The 21521-nt window shown below is 40.0% G+C and overlaps 1 protein-coding gene across 1 annotated transcript; it reads right to left on the reverse strand.

Annotated features, from left to right (window-relative positions):
• Positions 1-18961: 18961 nt before the first annotated feature.
• Positions 18962-19405, reverse strand: LOC140805479 (uncharacterized). Its single transcript, XM_073161750.1, has one exon. The coding sequence runs from the start codon at positions 19403-19405 to the stop codon at positions 18962-18964; it is 444 nt and encodes a 147-aa protein (XP_073017851.1).
• Positions 19406-21521: the final 2116 nt, after the last annotated feature.

Raw genomic sequence — 21521 nt, forward strand, 5'->3', positions numbered from 1 at the left:
CAAAATCTCGGGCATTACATAAGCAAATCAATTCCCTAAATTACTCTAAAACAAACGCGCACACACCCTTACACACACTCACATGTAAAAACACACAACACACACCTACACATTTTATTTTTCAGATTTTTGAGAGACAAAAACCTAGGGGTCTTGAGAGAAAAGTAGCCGCCCCTTTCCTTCGATTTTCCAGCAGGTTTTTGGTGATTTTTATTGCAAAAAAATCGCTCCACGATCGTCTTGGATCAAGCCTCGCACCGTCTCCGGTTAGGTATCGCCGTATCGTGATTTTTTCACATCAAAAGGCACGTATATTCTGTTTTTCCTGCGTCGATCTTGTCATAGTACAAATTTTATTGTATTTTGTATGAAATCATGTGAACGTTATGTAGTAGTTTGAGCAGAAAATTTATTGGATGTGTTTTTAAGAAATTTTAGATCTGAAATTTCGAACCCTACTGTACTTTGAATTACTGAGATTTTTCGGTCGTGATTTTGAGAAAACTTTCAACATGAAAATCATAGAACTTTATGATACCTTCGATTTGATACAAAATTCAAACTATTTGGATAGAAAATGTAATGCCCGAGATTTAATTACTGTAATCAGATGTTGATAAATTGGTAGACTTGAGGTTATAGGAGCTCACGTGGAAAAGCCGGGCGTAGGTGCAAGAAAAACAAGATTTTGTACAGAACTCGTGGCGCCCAAGCGGTAGAAAGAGATCGCCCGAGCGCCAATGCACCATAAAAATGATACTCGAACAGAAAGTTCGGCGCCCGAGCGGTAGAATATTACCGCCCGAGCGCCAATGTGTGATAAACCAAGCATCCGGGCAGAAAGTGCCACGCTCGAGCATGTTACGTGTATGTATATATATATATATATATATATATACACATATTGCAATTCTCAGAAAGAGGAGAAACGAAAGGAAATCGAAAAAAAAGGGCCGAGGAAGGTTGTGAAAAATCCTTACGCCTTTTGTGAGAAATCCGTCCGTCCGATTTTGAATCCGACTTCGGTATTGAGTTCCTATCGACGTAGGCTACAACTGGACATAAGTTTTGCTACGTTTTGATATGTTTTGAAATTATGGTATTGTCAGAATCTGATATGATTCATATATGATGTTCTTGGCATGTTAGACATCGTATAATTGAAACAGGACTGAGGAACAGATACCATATGAAATTGTTATGATTTTTAGAGTTGAGTTGAATAAGAATTGATATCCAGATTGAGTGATTATCGAGTATAAGACGTTAGAATTGATATCTGCCTGATATGGTATTGCTGGATATATTGAGATTATGATGTTATGCCGTTGAAACAGAATTTGATTGGATTCTGATTATACCCAGTATTGATGGAGTGGTGTATTGATATTGTACCCTCGATATTGTGATTGTCAGATTGAGTATTGACAGGCTTTGATTTCGAGACTTCGACAGGGTCAGAATATCAGAAAGAAAGGTATAAATTAATGTTGAGTTGGGATTGCACAACTCGAGTGAGGTTTGACTCGAGTCTCCCTAAATCACATACTTTCATTTATTGCATTGATATTTGCAATTGATGAGATTTATGATTGTAATCTATTGATTTATAGCCACTGCATGTAATGACTGCTGATTCGCTAGTCATCGATTGATTTGCTTAGATACTGAATGCATGTATTGATCACCGAGTCGTTGAGTCATAGGCTGATTCGCCTAGTCACCGGCTGATTCGTCTGGTTATTGACTGATTCGTCTACACTTAAGCTGATTCGCTTAATTACCGACTGATTCGTCTGGTTATTGACTGATTCGTCTAAACTTAAGCTGATTCGCTTAATTACAGGCTGATTCGTCTAGTTAGTGGCTGATTCGCCTAATTCTTGACTGATTCGTCAATTCTGCGGCTGATTCGCCCAGACATTGATATATGAATTATATCGATGCCGTTTAGGGATTGATTCATTCATATCGACTGAGAATCGATATAATTACCTATATCTAGACATCGGGATCCCTAGGTTAGAGTTGAGTCGAGTCTGAGACGATGCGTCAGTGAAGTCGAGTCTGATACGACGCGTCGGTTGAGTTGAGTCTGATACGACATGTTGATTTACATTGTTTATATCATTCAAGTTTATTGAATGCTTGATGTTGATTTATGTTTCTGAGTTGATACATGTTATGAATATTTCTTATATGCTTTCGTATATGCTTCTATATGATTGCATGTATACATTGTTTATACTGGGATTTATTCTCACCGGAGTTATCCGGTTGTTGTCTTGTTTATATGTGTGCATGACAACAGGTGGGGCTGGATCAGGGTCAAGAAGAGGATGAGAGAAGATTAGATAGCGTGGAGATCTGGGCTTCGAAGCAACATAGGATTCAGCACTGAGATGTAGTAACCTAGTTGAAGTCTTGTAGATAACACAAGATTTGTATGTTCATGTTTAATATGTAATTTGAGTAAATTACATTACGTTTCCGCTTTGTATTTTAAAAAGAAAAAAAAATTTAGACCCTGTCTTATAATTGATTAATTAGTCCCAATTATGATTAAGAACTTGATTAGCGTCCGGGTCCCCACAGAAATTGAGTGCGTTATGGTGTTTTTCGTGGGACTGCTAAAATTGCATTTTTTGAAAATTATTTTATTGATGTATTCTTGAAGTTATCTGTTGCAGGCTTTGTTGGGAACGTTGGGTAACTAATGCTGAGTTTAAGTATTGTGCGTATGGTTTGGGGTTGATGTTTGGTGCTTCGTCTCGGGTCGATAGGCACTTGGTTGCATTAGAAGTCGTAGAAAGTATTTTAGTGTCAAAATTCATGTTTACGGAATATGTTGCGTAGTTGTTGTGCGTCGTTGTTTTGGGAATATTTGTTTGAGTTGAATCTTGTCATAGCGTCCTAAGATGAGTCTCGTTGCATTGGTTTGAGTCGTTTGAGCATGACTTTTAAAATTGCATCAAAATGTGTTATTTTGTCTTGGTTGTGCGCTAGAATTAGCGCCGCAGCGCTTGCTAGGCAGTGCCGCAGCGCAGCACTGTCCAGCGCCTAGGCGCTTGTCCATGACTTTTCAAAACACTATTTTAGGCTCATGTCTTTTATGTTTTGGGAAATATTCACACATCATATTAGGATTTGTTCCGGGGGTCGATGTCGTAGTTTAGTACATTGATTAAACGAGGACAAATCACGAGTGATTTTATAATTGTCTTAAAAAATTGTCATTCGGGTGGTGAGGACAACGATTACGTCTAGGCTATGAAATATTAAGTGCATGTAATCATGTTAGTATGTGCAGCAGTGGGCTCAAACGAGATCCAATGAATCCCTCAACGCCAAGTAAGTATGTTCGACATGAAAAGAAAATACTTTTAAGTTTTTGAGGTATGCTAAATGTTTTGTGACCAAATTATGTATGAGATTGGAAATCGGTAAAACATGACCATGGACCAATCCACCCCGTTAAAGCATGAACGGGTTTAGATCAGGATTGGAAAGCGGTAATAATGACCAGGGATCAATCCACCCGTTAAAGAATGAACAGGGATCTCATGTATGTGGTAGTGGATTTTTCCTGTCAGCCCAGTACTGTGGTTTAGTCTGATCAAGCTTATTTATGTATGGGTCACTTGCTTTGAAACATACCTCTACGCAAAGTGGTGATATGTATGTTCATGAATGTACGATGCAAGCAAGTTTATGAAAAGTTTTATGTTTATGGCACGTCTATGTATGTACGTATGTAAGTTCAAGTTTAAGTGCAAATTCAAATTCATGTATGTACGCTCTATTTTAAAGTTGCATGTGGTTTTATTACGTATTACTCGTTACTTCCAGCTTATACGTGTTGAGTCTTTAGACTCACTAGACTTGATCGATGCAGGTGAGGATGACTTGGAGGAGACTAGGGGTGGGGACTAAGGAGTTGGCTTGGACTGAGCGGGATGCTAAACCCGAGGACCGCCATGTTTTAAGTTTATGAAACGATCAAAATTCTCTGATTTATGTTACTGGTTATGAGATCTTAATCAAATGCTTTGGCAAACTTTATTTTTAGATCTTTTATTGCAACCACTTTTGAGACATACTATAAAGGCCCGTATTTCGTATTCATATTTTTGTGGAATTATTAAAATATTTCTAAATATATAATTATCTTGCCTCATTTATAAAATAAACATGTAAATAATTTTAACTTTAAAATAACAGCGGAAGTAAATATTGTTTCAAGCAAGAATTTCAAAATAATCCAACGTAAACAAACTTTTAAAAATAACCCAACGTATTAAAACTGAGTTTGAATAATAAGAGGTGCATAAAATAAAACATGAGATCCTCGGGTTTTGTACTGCTGCCACAAGATAGCTCACTGGTCTACGCCCTCCGTCTCGACCTCATCAGTACCTACAACAATCAAGTCTAGTAAGTCTAAAGACTCAACATGTATATATCGTGAATAACAAGTAATATATATCATAAAATCGAATGCAACGTAAAATAAAGTATCGTAAAGTGTATGGTGAAAATCGTATCATGAATACATATAACTACGTTCATATCTGAAAATCATACGTAAAAGCTTTGCTTAATAGTTGGGGAGAAATGAGATGTAATATTGTGTTTGAATTAATACTAATTAGTGAATTAAAATGGGAATGAATACTCCATGAAGTGCAATTAGGAGTGGTTTGAATGGAGAGTTATCAATCTTTGAATTATTTAAATGTTGGACCCAAAATTATTATTACTAATTTGCATTGTATTTTATTGTTTAAATCTTGTATTTTAATTGCTTAAAATTTAGCACCCTCATTATATATTTTACTGAATTTACCCATTAAATTTAGGATAGATTATTGCATTGCATTCATGACATCAAATTTAAATATTCAAATGCTATGATTAATTTCTTGAATATATTATACCTAGATTAATTCATCCCCATATGTTTACATATTTTTATTTAAGCTTTAATTAAATATTAACCTAAGAAACTTATTTACCAACTTAGCTCTAATTAATTTATTAAATCCCAAAGACATTCTTTTTCTTTAAATTAAATTATTCTTTGATTTAAATTAAATTTAGGAATATTTTTCTTATTATTAATCTTATCTCAAATCTCCAATCTCCGGTCCTGCCTCACATATTTATCATGAAAAGATAAAACTAAACATCTATTTTTAAAATAAATAAAACACTTCATATAATCATATATATATATATATATATATATATATATATATATATATATATTATATATATTTTTTACATAATAGCAATTATGCATGGCTTATACGTAATTTGATTTTCGGGTTCTACAACTCTCCCCCCCTTAAAAAATTTCGTCCCCTAAATTAAAACTTACCGAATAACTCGGGATAACGACTCTTCATCTCTGGCTCAGATTCCCACGTAGCTTCCTCCTCCGAATGATTGAGCCATTTGACTTTCACTAACTTGACCATTTTGTTCCGAAGCTTTTTCTCCTGTCTGTCTAAAATTTGTACTGGTCTTTCCTCATAAGACAAGTTCGGAGTGAGCTGCAACGGTTCAAAGTTTAGGACATGCGATGGATTCGCCATATACTTCCTCAACAAAGAGACATGAAACACGTTGTGTACTCCGGCCAGATTCGACGGAAGAGCAACACGATAAGCTAATGTCCCAACTCTGTCGAGGATCTCAAATGGTCCAATGAATCTCGGACTGAGCTTTTCTTTCTTCCCGAACCGCATGACACCTTTCATCGGTGCTATCTTCACGAAAACATGGTCACCAACAGCGAACTCTAAATCTCTCCTTCTCTGATCCGCATAACTCTTCTGTCTACTCTAAGCAGTCCTCATCCTATCACGGATCTTGACTACTATATCAGCAGCCTGCTGCACAATCTCTGGACCCAATTCTGCTCTCTCCCCAACTTCATCCCAATGAATAGGCGATCTACACTTACGACCGTACAGTGCTTCATATGGAGCCATACCTATAGACGACTGAAAACTGTTCTTATAGGTAAACTCCACCAACGATAACTTTGATTTCCAACTCCCTGAGAAATTGAGGACACATGCACGAAGAAGATCCTCCAAAATCAGAATGATTCTCTCGGACTGACCATCTGTCTCTGGGTGAAAAGTTGTGCTAAACAACAACTTAGTACCCATATCTGAATTTATGCTCTTCAAAAATGAGGAAGTGAATCTAGGATCTCGGTCAGACACTATAGAAACAGGAATACCATGAATTCTGACGATCTCCTGGATATACAACTCTGCATACTGAATCATGGAGAAAGTCGTCTTAATAGGCAAGAAATGAGCTGATACGATCAACTATCACCCATATAGCATTTGACCCTCTGACTGACTTCGGCAATCCGAAAACGAAGTCCATGGTAACATTCTCCCACTTCCACTCGGGAATAGGAAGAGGCTTGAGCATGCCGGCTGGTCTCTGATGCTCCGCTTTCACTAGTTGACATGTCAGACACTCGGACACAAAGCATCTGATATCCCTCTTCATTCTGGGCCACCAATATAATAACTGCAGATCTTTGTACATCTTCGTACTCCCTGGATGAATAGAGTACGATGACATATGGGCCTCAGATAATATATCCTCTCGAATAGAATCTTTGCTCGGAACCCACATTCTGTCTCGATATCTGACAATACCGTCTCTAACTGTGTACAAGATACTACCCTTTGCTTCATCTCTCTGCCTCCACTTTGCCAGCTGCTCGTCTGCTCACTGTCCACTGCAAATACGGTCTAGAAGAGAAGATTGAATCGTCAAAGTAAATAGACGAGGAACTCTACCTCGAGGATATGTCTCTAGATCAAACATCTACATCTCAAACTGAAGAGGTCTCAAAACCACCAAATGAGCCATCCCTGGGACTTTCCTGCTCAACGCATCCGCAACTACATTAGCTTTGCCAAGATGATAGCTAATGTCACGGTCATAGTCCTTCACTAGCTCCAAACAACGCCTCTACCGCATATTTAACTCTTTCTGTGTAAAGACGTATTTGAGACTTTTGTGGTCGGTGAAGATCTGACACTTCTCTCCGTACAAATAGTGCCTCCAAATCTTCAATGCAAATACTACGGCTGCCAACTCTAGATCATGGGTAGGATAATTCTTCTCATGAATCTTCAACTGACGAGAAGCATATGCTATCACCTTCCCATGCTGCATCAATACTGCGCCTAAACCGAGTTTCGAAATATCGGTATACAAAACAAAATCTCCGGGTCCTGAAGGCATGGCCAACACTGGTGCTGAAATAAGAGCTTGCTTCAATGTATCGAAGCTCTTCTGACATTCCTCGCTCCACACATACTTAATATTCTTCTTCGTCAATGATGTGAGTGGAATTGCAATGGAGGAGAATCCCCAAATAAACTTCCGATAGTATCTTGCTAGCCCAAGGAAACTACGGATCTCTGATGCATTTTGTGGCACAACCCAATCTCTGACTGCTGCAACTTTCGCCGGGTCTACCTCAATACCGCTGCTAGAAATGACGTGGCCTAAGAACGCCACATTCTTTAACCAGTACTCGCACTTGCTGAACTTCGCAAATAGCTTGTGCTTTTGTAAGGTCTGCAATACTGTGGTCAGATGTCTACTGTGATCCTCTTGATTCTTTGAGTAGATGAGAATATCATCTATGAATACTATCACGAACTGATCAAGATATGGCTGAAATACGCGATTCATGAGATCCATGAAGATCACTGGTGCATTCGTCAACCCGAACGGCATCACAAAGAACTCGAAGTGTCCATAACGAGTACTGAAAGCAGTCTTGAGAACATCGGCGTCTTTCACTCTCAGTTGATGATAACCAGAACGCAAATCAATCTTGGAGAATACTGAAGCTCCCTGCAACTGATCAAATAAATCTTCAATCCTCGGGAGTGGGTATTTGTTCTTCACTGTAACTCTGTTCAACTCCCGGTAATCAATGCAGGGCCTCATCGAACCATCCTTTTTCTTCACAAACAAGACCGATGTGCCCCATGGCAAAAAGCTCGGGCGAATGAACTCCTTGTCAAGAAGTTCCTGAATCTGTTTCTTGAGTTCTGCCATCTCTGTCGGTGCTAAACGGTATGGTGCTTTCGATATCGGTGTGGTACCTGGCATAAGCTCAATATAAAATTCCACCTCTCGCACAGGTGGTAAACCAGAGACGTCATCGGGAAAAACGTCTAGAAAGTCCCGGACAATAGGAATATCGGATGCCGACTGTTTGGGCGTCTCGGGAACAGATACAAGAGTAGCTAAAAATGCCCAGCACTCTCGATGCATGAGTTTCCTAGCCTGGACATAAGGTATTATACGCGGTAAATTAAAATACCTGTCTGGCTCGAATAAGAATTTCTCCATCCCAGGCGGTCGGACTAGAACAAATCTCCGCTCGAATTCAATCAAAACTCGGTTCCTCATTAGCCAGTCCATCCCCAGAATGATATCAAATTCTGGCATCGGCAGAACCATAAGATCCTCATACACAAGTTTACCATGAAGTTCGATATCTATATCCCGGATCACATTAGTAGCTTTCATCTCTTCTCCAGAAGGCAATGCTACTGAATATGCTATGTCTATCCCAATTGTCTTGACCTTGAGAGAATTTGCAAAGGTTTCTGAAATGAATGAATGAGTAGCCCCTGAATCTATCAAGGCTTTCGTAGCTGAACCGGCTATAAATATTCTCCCTGAAAGATCGGAATATCATGCTAAATGCAATAGTTTTACAAGAACTATACTTGTAGACATGCTAAGGTCAAAGTTCTTTTAACCTAAAGGCCCGTAGCTAACACTGATTAGAACATGCAACCCTATCGTAAATTCTAAGTTCAAAATCTTAACCCAAAACATTAAACTTTAAATACAACTTAAAGATTTAGGATGCCTGTCATGAGCATCGTCTCCGGGTTAGTCTCTGCAGCATGGAGAGAAAAAACTCTACCTTGGGTAGGCAGATTCTTCTGAGGGCAATTCTTCAATATGTGGTCAGTACTACCACATTTGTAACACTTTCCCGAACCATACATACAAGTCCCAGCATGACGACGTGAGCACTTGGCACAGACTGGATACTCCACTGTCCTTGGAACTGCTCGTCCCTGCTGTTGTTGCTGCTGCCCTCTGATCCTGGGTGGACCGTGGAAAGGTCTCTTATTCTGATGATGCTGCTGACGAGGGCGGTGTGGTGCCTGAAATGGTCGTTTACCCTGGCGATCACGCTCAATATCATTCTGGTCTTGCTCTGCCGCTAGAGCTCTGGAAACAGCAACATCATAGGTAGTAGGGCCAGCCACCCTAACATCACGGCGTAAGATCGGCCGCAGACCATTCAGAAAAAGCCTCAATTTGGCTCCAGCATCATTAGCAATTAGGGGTACAAAATGACATCCCCTCTCGAACTTACGGATGAACTCCGTAACAGTCAAGTTTCCCTGCCTCAGGGTCATGAACTCCGTGGTCAACCTGAAACGCACCTCTTCAGTAAAATATTTAGAGTAGAATACCTCTGTGAAACGCGTCCAGCTCAAAGTAGCCAAATCCAAAGCTACAGATGCTCCTTCCCACCACAGGCGAGCGTCTCCTCCAAACAGATAAGTCGCACAACGAACCCTATCTCCATCTTCGAGCCCCATGAACTCGAAAATAACTTCAAGGTACTTGATCCAGCCCTCGGCAGCCATAGGATCTGACGTCCCTAAGAACTCCTTCGGTCGCATCTTCATGAACCGCTCATAGATAGCCTTCGGCCCCGTCTGTCTAGCTCCCACTGCATTGTTCCCTACAAACTGTGCGAAGAACTGAGTCATCCTAGCTAGCATCTGGCCATTCATGTCTGGTGTAGGGGGTGGTGGTAAATCACTCTCCTCGTTCTCATGACGATGCTCATCACCTCCCGTGCGATCAATAATGCGTCTAGGAGGCATTCTGTTCCATAATTATAACCCATGCGTAACTAACATGCATAATTCCACTATTTCTTTAAATTTAAATAAATAATGCATAATCGTAATCTTGATATAAAATCTTTCATGCAATCATGATGTAAAAATATTTCAGGCTTTAAAATAAATGCGTAATCTTGAAACTTACAGACCGAAGACGTGACTTCATGAGCTTCTCGAGAGCAGTAGTAGTACAACCCATTACAAGATCATAGGCTCTGATACCAACTGTAAAGGCCCGTATTTCGTATTCATATTTTTGCGGAATTATTAAAATTTTTCTAAATAGATAATTATCTTGCTTCATTTATAAAATAAACATGTAAATAATTTTAACTTTAAAATAACAGCGGAAGTAAATATTGTTTCAAGCAACAATTTCAAAATAATCCAACGTAAACAAAAATTTAAAAATAATCCAACGTATTAAAACCGAGTTTGAATAATAAGAGGTGCATAAACTAAAACATGAGGTCCTCGGGTTTTCTACACTGCCACAAGATAGCTCACTGGTCTACGCCCTCCGTCTCGACCTCATCAGTACCTACAACAATAAAGTCTAGTGAGTCTAAAGACTCAACATGTATATATCGTGAATAACAAGTAATATATATCATAAAATCGCATGCAACGTAAAAATAAAGTAACGTAAAGAGTATGGTGAAAACCGTATCATGAATACTTATAACTACGTGCATATCTGAAAATCATACGTAAAAGCTTTGCTCAATAGATCCCTGTCATATCATATCAAAATTTGCTTGTAGAGATAATGTTTCTAAGCAAGTGGCCCATAACATAACGTGAGCGCCTGATTAGAGTAAACCACAGTATACTGGGCGGTAGAGATCACCACAGCCCTTGGACTGGATATCCGTACCCATACATAATCGTAAACCGGTCGTAATTCACTGAGCGGAGAGGTCCTCGGTTGCGCCTACCGACTTCCAGACCCATAAACATAAGGTGGTCACAAGACATATCTCATATATCTCAAAAATAAACATTTTATATTTTTATGCACGTAATATAATTATAACCTTATTTTTACCGGATGAGTCGGATCGTTCCCAGGCTTGCTGCGACTTACTTCTAATATATGACACATGCAAATTATATTATCTTGGTTTAAACTTGACAACCGAATAAAAAACGAGACGATTAAGACCAACAACCTAATTTTTCAATCATGGCTTCGTACTAAACCGAACCAACATTAAGCCGACGTTTAACCATGATTAAAAATACACCAAGCATACTGAAAAACATGCATAATAACTTTAAAACACGAAAATTGGTGAAAGGAATCCAAAAACATAAAACACCCTTTCGAGAGTCATTTTGGCACCTTTCACCGTAAATTCTCGTACGACCTCTAAACTCGACCAAATCACTAACGGCCAAAAACATGACTTTACTAACTCATTTAGGTACTGTCTAGTCCAAGGCCATGGGCTAAAAGCCAACCAATAACTCAAACAAGCACCAAAACCGAAGATGAAAGTTGCTGTCAAAATCCAGCAGTAGCAGCTTGTGTGTTTGTGGTGTAAACTCTGAATTTTAATGACCATTGGCTTGAACCACCGACCAAAGACTCTTACCAACATCCTAAAGCATGGCCTGGACCATGTCTAAGGGCTAAAAGCCAACCACAACCCAAGCAACCACCTAGAACAAGAACAGCATACCAGCCAAGAGCACCCCTTGGGATGGAGTGTCTTGTAATGAATTATTTTACTGTCTTGTCTCGTTTCAAGGGCCATTGGATCGACCATGGCTCGATCTAGACATGACGGAGTGTTGTATGAACCATGGATATGGGCTAGAAGCCAACCACAATCCTCCAACACCCAAAAACCGAAAGTGTACACTCACAGCAAATGAAGAACCCGAAATGCACTTGTGTTGTTTTGGTGAAATTTTGATGGATCCGTGAACCAATCCTTAAAGGGATGATTTGGTCACATCCTTGACATGTTAAGGTAGAGTTCTAACCATGGCCACAACCCCTATGACAGCCAAGATTCGAACACACCCATTAAACACTAAATGACAGAAAAACGTGCACCAAATCTGTAGCTTGTTGAAATAGTTATTGTCATGCTTTTATTTGAAATGTTTGGACTCAAACCAATGAATCGCTAACATCCTAACATACTCTAAATCATGCCTAGCAACAGCCGTGGGTGCCTGGAAAAAGAGCCAACCTCCTGAACCACAAAGCAAACCAAAACCGTGAGACACAAAGAGAAAGTCAAAAATTCTGTGCAGAAAATTGTGTAGTTGTTGTCCAAATTTCATGATGTTGCATGAATCATGATTATGTATTGGTTTAAAAATATCTATAGGACTTGATTGAAGAGTCAAGAAACCATATATACATGCCTGGAATTTGTTTTGAGGAAAAAACAAATCAATACGACCAATACGAGCGGCGGAGTGGGAGTTGGATTTCCTTTCTTGTTCTTGTGCTGTTCTTCCATGATTTAAGCTGCTGTTTTTCTGATGTTTTTCGAAGGTAATAGTGTGGATTTTCTAGACACTGAATAAGAGTGTTATAGGAGGTGTTAAATGTGCCATAATATACATTAAGTTGGGAGGTTACAAGTCAAGAATTTGAATGGCTTCTCATTCCTTGCTGCCGTGGGTTTCTTGCCTTTGTTTTGCTGCATATTTTCGATGGTTTTCTTAGTAGTTAGTTGGGGAGAAATGAGTTGAAATATTGTGTTTGTGCAACGAACCGTACTTGTACTACTTAAAATTTGAGGAAAAATTAAAATTTTCTTGAATACGAAAATAAAATCAATACGGTCGTCACTACATCATCCATTCACCAATAAAGATCTTGTTTAAAGAAAAGCTTTCTCAAAACATCTCGCGTTAAACATAAAATCAGAGTATTTTAAACTTGCATAAAAATATTAAAACAGCGTGGGTGGTCCTCGAGTCTAGCCTCCCACTCAGTCTAAGCCTGCTCCTTGGTCCCCACCTCCTGTCTCATCATAGACATCATCACTTGCATCGATCAAGTCTAGTGAGTATAAACTGAGAATAGCAAGTAATACATAATAAAATCGCATGCAACTTTAAATAGAACATACATACTTGATGCTTGGATTTGAAATGAGCTTGAACTTGCATGCATACATAGACGTGCCATAACTTAAAAGCTTTCATAAACAAACTTGCATACTTGATCATACTTAAACATACATGACTTCATTTTGCGTAGAGGCATGTTTCAAAGAAAGTGACCCATACATAATAAACGCCTGATCAGACAAACCACAGTACTGGGCTGACAGAGACGTCTCCACTGCCACATACATGAGATCCCCGTTCATGATTTAACGGGCTGGTTGGTCCCCGTTCATGATTTAACGCTTTCCAGCCACGATCTAACTCGTTCATAATTTAACGGGGTGGAGAGGTCCTCGGCCACGTTCACCGACTTCCAAACCCATTCCTAAATTGGTCACAAGACATTTAGCATACCTCAAAAATAAAATATTTTCTTGCACGTCAACATACTTACTTGGCGTTTAGGGATTCGTTGGATTTCATTTGGGGCCGCTGCTGCGCACTAACATGAAATTCAACACTTGACTTGCATAACTTAGACGTAGGTACTCGAGCTCACCACCGAAGTGCATAAATAGCTTATGACATTCTAGATCACTCGGGACATGACCTCGTTTAATCTTACTAACGAGGACATCAAACCCCGAAACAAACTCTAAGATGCCGTGTGAACATTTCCCAACCATAAAATACATGAACTCCCTATTAGAACTTGAAAAGAAGAAAGAACAAAATATTTGGACAGAAGAAGTGGCGCTCGGGCGGTGGAACTATACCGCTCGGGCACCAGGGTCCACGCTCGGGCGGTAACAAACTTCCGCTCGGGCGCCGAGGTTACGGGGAAAAACATTCGAACAAAAAGAATGGCGCTCGGGAGGCAGAAAGTTACCGCTCGGGCGCCGAGTAAACTGGACTCCGCGACTTAAAAGCTTATACTCTTCAAATTCGATTACACAAATGGTGAACAACGCCTCGAGACCCATCATAGGACACTATGGAACTAAATCGACTCCCCAAATGTCCCAAACATCTCCAAGGGACGACGCACCCCACGCAACACCATAAACTCATAACTTAAATTTTGATACAACAAAATAGTTTTACGACTCCTCGATCTCTAATGTGCCTAACGACGCGAAACAAAAAGTCAAATATTATCCCAACATCATTATCAATATACCTATACGCAGCAACGATCACACATCGATCCCCAACGTAGCCTGCAACAACAAAATCTCGAGAACATATCAATACATAATTTTCTGAAAAACGCAGTTTGAGCAGTCCAACGAAAAGCGTCATAACTCGCTCAAGTTTCGTCCAAAAATTTCGGATTTTATATCAAATCGAAGGTGTCGAAATGTTATACATTTTTCACGATGAAAGTTTTCTCAGATTCGCGACCGAAAATTCGCAGTTTTAAGAAGAACAGTAAAAACGTGATTTATATCTAAAAATTTTCTTTCAAAATCGATCCAAACGATTAACCGCTCAAACTATGAATATCATGCATAAATTTTTACGCATAAAACAACGCAACACATAATATGACATGATCGACGCAGAAAAAGAGAGATTATACGTGCCTTTGTTGATAAACGTTACCGAGACGACGATACCGAAGCGAAGAAGGAAGCGAGGTTGATCCGGGACGACGGTGGCTCGATTATCTTGAAATAAAGTTGCCGAAAACTTGTTGGAAATTAAAGGGGAAGGGGGCAGCTGCTTGTTCTCTCAAGAACACTACGTTTTCTCTCTTAAAAATTCTGAAAATGAATGTGTAGATGTGTTGTGTGTGTAAAAACATGTAAGTGTGTGTGAGTGTGTGTAACGTGTGTGTGTGTTTTTAATTAGGAGAAATTAGTGCTAAATTAACTAAATTAAATAATAATCAAAAGTTAAAACACACTAATATAATCAAACTCCCCATTTAAAAATGATTACACACTAATTTTAAAAGTCCTAAACTCTTAATTTACTAAGTACATGAATAAGGCTTTAAAATGCTAAAACTAAATAAATTATTTAAAACGCCTCATCCTTAACTTAAAATAAAGTACCATCTTTTGAAATTGCCAAAAATCGTCGCCAGATCTTTTCTTCAATCCTGCCTCGGACAATCGCCTGAAACATGAAACTCGAAAAAAAGCACATTTTAACGTGCATCACATAAACATAATTAATTTAAAATAATGCATTTATATAAATCATGCAATACTAAGACTCATTTTAAAATGTAATAAATACTTTAATGATTAATTAAATGCATGGGTTATACGTTTACTAAATTTGGGCACTACAGTTCCTCCCACACTTATAAAAGTTTCGTCCTCGAAATTAAATCTTGCCGAACAACTCCGGGTAGCGAAGTCTCATATCTGCCTCTGACTCCCAAGTGGCTTTTTCCACTGCTTGGTTTAGCCACTGGACCTTGACCAGCTTAGTCACTTTGTTCCGGAGTCTGCGCTCCTGTCTGTTTAGGATTTGAATCGGTCGCGCCTCATATGATAGGTCTGGAGCAAGCTGCAACGGCTTGTAGCTCAGAATATGTGAAGGATTCGCAAGCTACTTCATCAACATAGAAACGTGGAACACATTGTGTACCCCGGCCAGATTCGGCAGAAGGGCTACACGATAAGCTAATTTCCCAACTCTGTCCAAAACCTCGAACGGCCCAATAAACCTCAGACTCAGCTTGCCTCTCTTCCCAAATATTATAACACCCTTCATAGGTGCTATCTTGACGAAAACGTGATCACCAACGGCAAACTCGAGATCTCTCCTCCTCTTATCAGCATAGCTCTTCTGACGGCTTTGGGCAGTCTTCATTCTGTCTCGAATCTTGACCACCACATCGGCAGTTTGCTGAACTATCTCTGGACCAAGATCTGCTCTCTCACCAACTTCATCCCAATGAACTGATGATCTGCACTTCCGTCCATACAACGCCTCATAGGGAGCCATACCTATAGATGATTGGAAGCTATTGTTGTAGGTAAACTCCACTAGAGGTAAATTTGATTCCCAATTGCCCTGAAAATCAATCATACAGGCTCTTAGCAAATCCTCCAAAATTTGAATCGCTCGCTCAGACTGTCCATCTGTCTGTGGGTGAAAAGCGGTACTGAAAAGCAACTTCGTCCCCATGGCTGCATGTAGGCTCTTCCAAAAGGACGATGTAAATTTCGGGTCCCTGTCGGACATGATAGAAACTGGGATTCCATGCAATCGAACAATCTCCCGGATATAAAGCTCCGCGTACTGCGTCATGGAGAAAGTCGTCTTCAGTGGAAAAAAGTGCGCTGACTTAGTGAGTCGGTCCACTATAACCCAAATAGAATTCGATCCTCTGACCGACCTAGGCAAACCAACCACAATGTCCATTGTAATATTCTCCCATTTCCACTCTAGGATGGGGAGTGGCTTAATCAATCCTGCTGGCCTCTGATGTTCTGCCTTCACCTGCTGACAAGTGAGGCATTCAGACACAAACCTGCGGATGTCTCTCTTCATCCCTGGCCACCAATACAAAATCTGTAGGTCCTTGTACATCTTGGTACGTCCTGGATGAACGGAATACGGAGATGCGTGTGCCTCTGTCAGAATATTCTCTCTGATCGAATCAACACTAGGCACCCACATTCTACCTCTGTGTCTCACACTACCATCTGACACTGTGTAGAGTACACTGCCCTTGGCTTCATCCTTCAGCTTCCACTTCTGCAACTGCTCGTCTCAAGGCTTGCCTGCACGAATACGGCTTAGCAAAGAAGACTGGACTGTCAGATTAGACAGCCTTGGAGCTCTTCCCTTGCGAAAAACTTCTAAATCAAACCTCTGAATCTAAGACTGAAGAGGTCTCTGTGCTGATAACTGTGCTACAACTATCAATTTCCTGCTCAACACGTCTGCGATGACATTAGCCTTTCCCGAATGGTAGCAAATCTCGCAGTCATAGTCTTTCACCAATTCTAACCACCGTCTCTGTCTCATGTTCAGTTCCTTCTGCTTGAAGAAGTAGTTGAGACTCTTGTGATCGGTAAATATCTGACATTTCTCGCCGTTCAAGTAATGTATCCAAATATTCTACGCAAAGACAACGGCGGCTAATTCCAGGTCGTGAGTCGGGTAGTTCTTCTCATGCACTTTCAACTGCCTGGAAGCATAAGCTATAACTCGACTCTGGTGCATCAGTACTGCGCCTAACCCGAGCTTAGATGCATCGGTGTATAGCACAAAATCACCTTTCCCTGCTGGCATGGCTAACACTGGCGCTGAAATGAGAGCTTGTTTCAAAGTATTGAAGCTCTTCTGACACTCGCCACTCCACATGAAATTAGCATTCTTCTTGGCCAGTGAAGTGAGTGGCACTACTATGGACGAAAACCCCTGAATAAACTTACGGTAGTGACCGGCTAATCCCAGAAAACTGCGGATCTCTGATGCATTTTTCGGCTCAACCAACTCCTTAACGGCTGCTACCTTCGCTGGATCCACCTCAATGCTGCTGCTAGAAATTATATGACCCAAAAATGCTACCTTCTCCAACCAAAATTCACACTTACTGAACTTCGCAAACAACTTGCGACTCTGCAAGGTCTGTGGAACTATCCTCAAATGCTGGTTGTGCTCCTCATGGCTCTTCAAGTAGATGAGGATGTCGTCAATGAACACTATACCTGAACTGATCTAGGTAGGGCTGGAATACTCGGTTCATCAAGTCCATAAAAATCGCTGGAGCATTCGTCAGTCCAAATTGCATCACTAAGAAATCGTAATGCCCTAATCTAGTTCTAAAGCTTGTCTTAGTTTTACTTTACTATGACCTCGAGTTCAGACTTTTCTCGCAATTCCCAATATTAGAAGTGGAGGTTCAAACTTATCGTATCTTACCTTCCTTATACTATACCCATAATGTTCATCGATCTATTACATTAGCATTTATGCAGTTCAATCTAAGAAATCTTAGCACCAAAACTTATTGATCAACTTCTATCCTTGGTACTACACTCAAAAGTTAAACCTTATCTTAACCCCGTAATAATATTGACCTACGATACTTGAATCGAGTCTTTACTTACGACACCAACTTACGTAACTTAGCTATTTACAAGTACATCCAAAATAAAGATTGCTGCAAATCTTAAATTTCGAGTAACACTAATCCATAAAATCCCGAAATGTACAATATCAATATTCTGCTTAGATAATAAAACCTTCCAAGCATCAAACACATGCTTAAACTATTTCCTTCCCAATTACATTATAGTTAAGGCCTAAGACACTTAAACCTTCCTCATTCGAACGAATGACACACTTTGACGTATCCTCAATACTTAATTCATTCTATCGTATAAAGCTTAATAAGTTTCTCCTTGTTAATGATGGACTAATTCTAAAAAATCAACCTCACTTATAACCCACAGAATTCTAGAATCCTCATATAAAGATTTTGGATTTCTTACTCGATAAAAATCTTAATATTCGACATTTGTAACCTAGGTTGAATATAACTAATTCCCTTTTTATTTCACCTAATATCTCGTATGATCAACTATTCCATAAATTTGAAATTAAAACTTACACGACCCAAGTAGTCTTAGACAACCTAATTCCAGTACTCATATCCACTTAATCCTAAGTTTCTTAATGACTTAAAAAGATTCCTCAAAACAAGGTGCCTGATAGGGTTACTTTCCAAGCTTATCGACCTCAATGTCCCTTTGGTTCTGCCCTGCTGCCAAAGCTCTCAACACAACAACTGTATAAGTCATAGGACCAGCAACTCGAACATCACGGCGCAAGATTGGCCGCAACCCATCCATAAATTTCCTCATCTTCTCCCGAGCATCATTTGCCATCAGCGGCACAAAGTGACTTCCCTTCTAAAACTTCCTGACGAAGTTTACCACGCTGCTGTCTCCCTGTCGTAGCAACATGAACTCCCTAGTCAGGCAAGAGCGTACTTCTTCAGTGAAGTACTCGGAGTAGAAAACCTCCTTGAACCCATTACACGTCAGTGTTTGTAAGTTCACTGACACTGACGCGCTTTCCCACCAAAGCCTTGCGTCTCCAATTGTTAATAAGGTGGCACATCTAGCTCTGTCAGCATCCTGTAGCTCCATAAATGCAAAGATTACCTCGATGGACTTAATCCATTCTTCCGTTTTCATCGGGTCAGTGGTCCCCGAAAAATCCTTCGGATTCATCCTCCTAAATATTTCATAGACTGCCTCTAGTCTGGGCCTCGCCCCTGTGTCTACTGTAGTCTGGTTCCCCGCAAATTGTGCGAAGAACTGGGTCATCCCTGCAATCATCTGAGCCTGCATATCTAGGGTGGACAAAGAGAAGTGACCCTCTCCCCATCCTGGGTTTTCCTATTCTCATCGCTTGCTTCACGCACAATCTCACGTCTGGGAGGCATACTGTTCTAACATTTACCCAACACGTAAACCCAACATGCATGAACATAATACTAATATCATAAGATGCACGTAACTCGAACTTAAAACAAAGACATGCTGAAATCAAACGTAATGCTTACTACATAACATGAATTTAAAACTTTAAACTTACAGACTTGAGGTGTGACTTCGTGAGCTTCTTGCAACTGGCAGTAGGCGTAACCATTTACAAGAACACCGCTCTGATACCAACTGTAACGAACCGTACTTGTACTACTTAAAATTTGCGGAAAAATTAAAAATTTTCTTGAATACGAAAATAAAATCAGTACGGTCGTCACTACATCAACTATTCACCAATAAAGATCTTGTTAAAAGAAAAGATTTCTCAAAACATCTCGCGTCAAACATAAAATCAGAGTATTTTAAACTTGCATAAAAATATTAAACAGCGTGGGCGGTCCTCGGGTCTAGCCTCCCGCTCAGTCCAAGCCTGATCCTTGGTCCCGACCTCCTGTCTCATCATAGACATCATCACCTGCAACAATCAAGTCTAGTGAGTCTAAAGACACAACACGTATAAACTGAGAATAGCAAGTAATACATAATAAAATCGCATGCAACTTTAAAATATAACATACATACTTGATGCTTGGATTTAAAATGAGCTTGAACTTGCATACATACATAGACGTGCCATAACTTAAAAGCTTTCATAAACATGCTTGCATACTTGATCATACTTAAACATACATTACTTCATTTTGCGTAGACGCATGTTTCAAAGCAAGTGACTCATACATAATAAACGCCTGATCAGACAAACCACAGTACTGGGCTGACAGGGACGTATCCACTGCCACATACATGAGATCCTCGTTCATGATTTAACGGGCTGGTTGGTCCCCGTTCATGATTTAACACTTTCCAACCACGATCTAACCCGTTCATAATTTAACGGGGTGGAGAGGTCCTCGACCACGTTCACCGACTTCCAAACCCATTCATAAATTGGTCACAAGACATTTAGCATACCTCAAAAATAAAATATTTTCTTGCTCGTCAACATACTTACTTGGCGTTGAGGGATTCGTTGGATTTCATTTGGGGCCGCTGCTGCGCACTAACATGAATTTCAACACTTAACTTGCATAACTTAGACGTAGGTACTCGAGCTCACCACCGTAGTGCATAAATAGTTTATGACATTCTAGATCACTCGGGACTTGACCTCGTTTGATCTTACTAACCAAGTCATCAAACCCCGAAACAAACTCTAAGATGTCGTGTGAACATTTCCCTACCATAAAAGACATGAACTCCCTATTAGAACTTTAAAAGAAGAAAGAACAAAATATTTGGACAGAAGAGGTGGCGCTCGGGCGGTGGAACTATACCGCTCGGGCGGTAAGAAACTTCCGCTCGGGCGCCGAGGTTACGGGGAAAAACATTCGAACAGGAAGGATGGCGCTCGGGCGGCAGAAAGTTACCGCTCAGGCGCCGAGTAAACTGGACTCCGCGACTTAAAAGCTTATACTCTTCGAATTCGATTACACAAATGGTGAACAACGCCTAGAGACCCATCCTAGGACACTATGGCACTAAATCGACTCCCCAAATGTCCCAAACATCTCCAAGGGACGACGCACCCCACGCAACACCATAAACTCATAACTTAAATTTTGATACAAGAAAATACTTTTACGACTCCTCGATCTCTAATGTGCCTAACGACGCGAAACAAAACGTCAAAGACCATCCCAACATCATTATCAATATACCTATACGCAGCAACGATCACCCGTTGATCCCCAACGAAGGCTGCAACAACAAAATCTCGAGAACATATCAATACATAATTTTCTGAAAAACGCAGTTTGAGCAGTCCCACGAAAAGCGTCATAACTCGCTCAAGTTTCGTCCAAAAATTTCGAATTTTATATCAAATCGAAGGTATCAAAAAGTCTACATTTTTCACGTTGAAATTTTTCTCAGATTCGCGACCAAAAATTCGCAGTTTTAAGAAGAACAGTAAAAACGT

The sequence above is a fragment of the Primulina eburnea genome, chromosome 11 (genome assembly GCF_022965805.1).
Source record: "Primulina eburnea isolate SZY01 chromosome 11, ASM2296580v1, whole genome shotgun sequence".
NCBI classification, from domain to species: domain Eukaryota; kingdom Viridiplantae; phylum Streptophyta; class Magnoliopsida; order Lamiales; family Gesneriaceae; genus Primulina; species Primulina eburnea.

Coding starts and splice junctions, on each gene's coding strand:
- LOC140805479 (XM_073161750.1), bottom strand. CDS start 19,405: ATGCAGGCTCAGATGATTGCAGGGATGACCCAGTTCTTCGCACAATTT.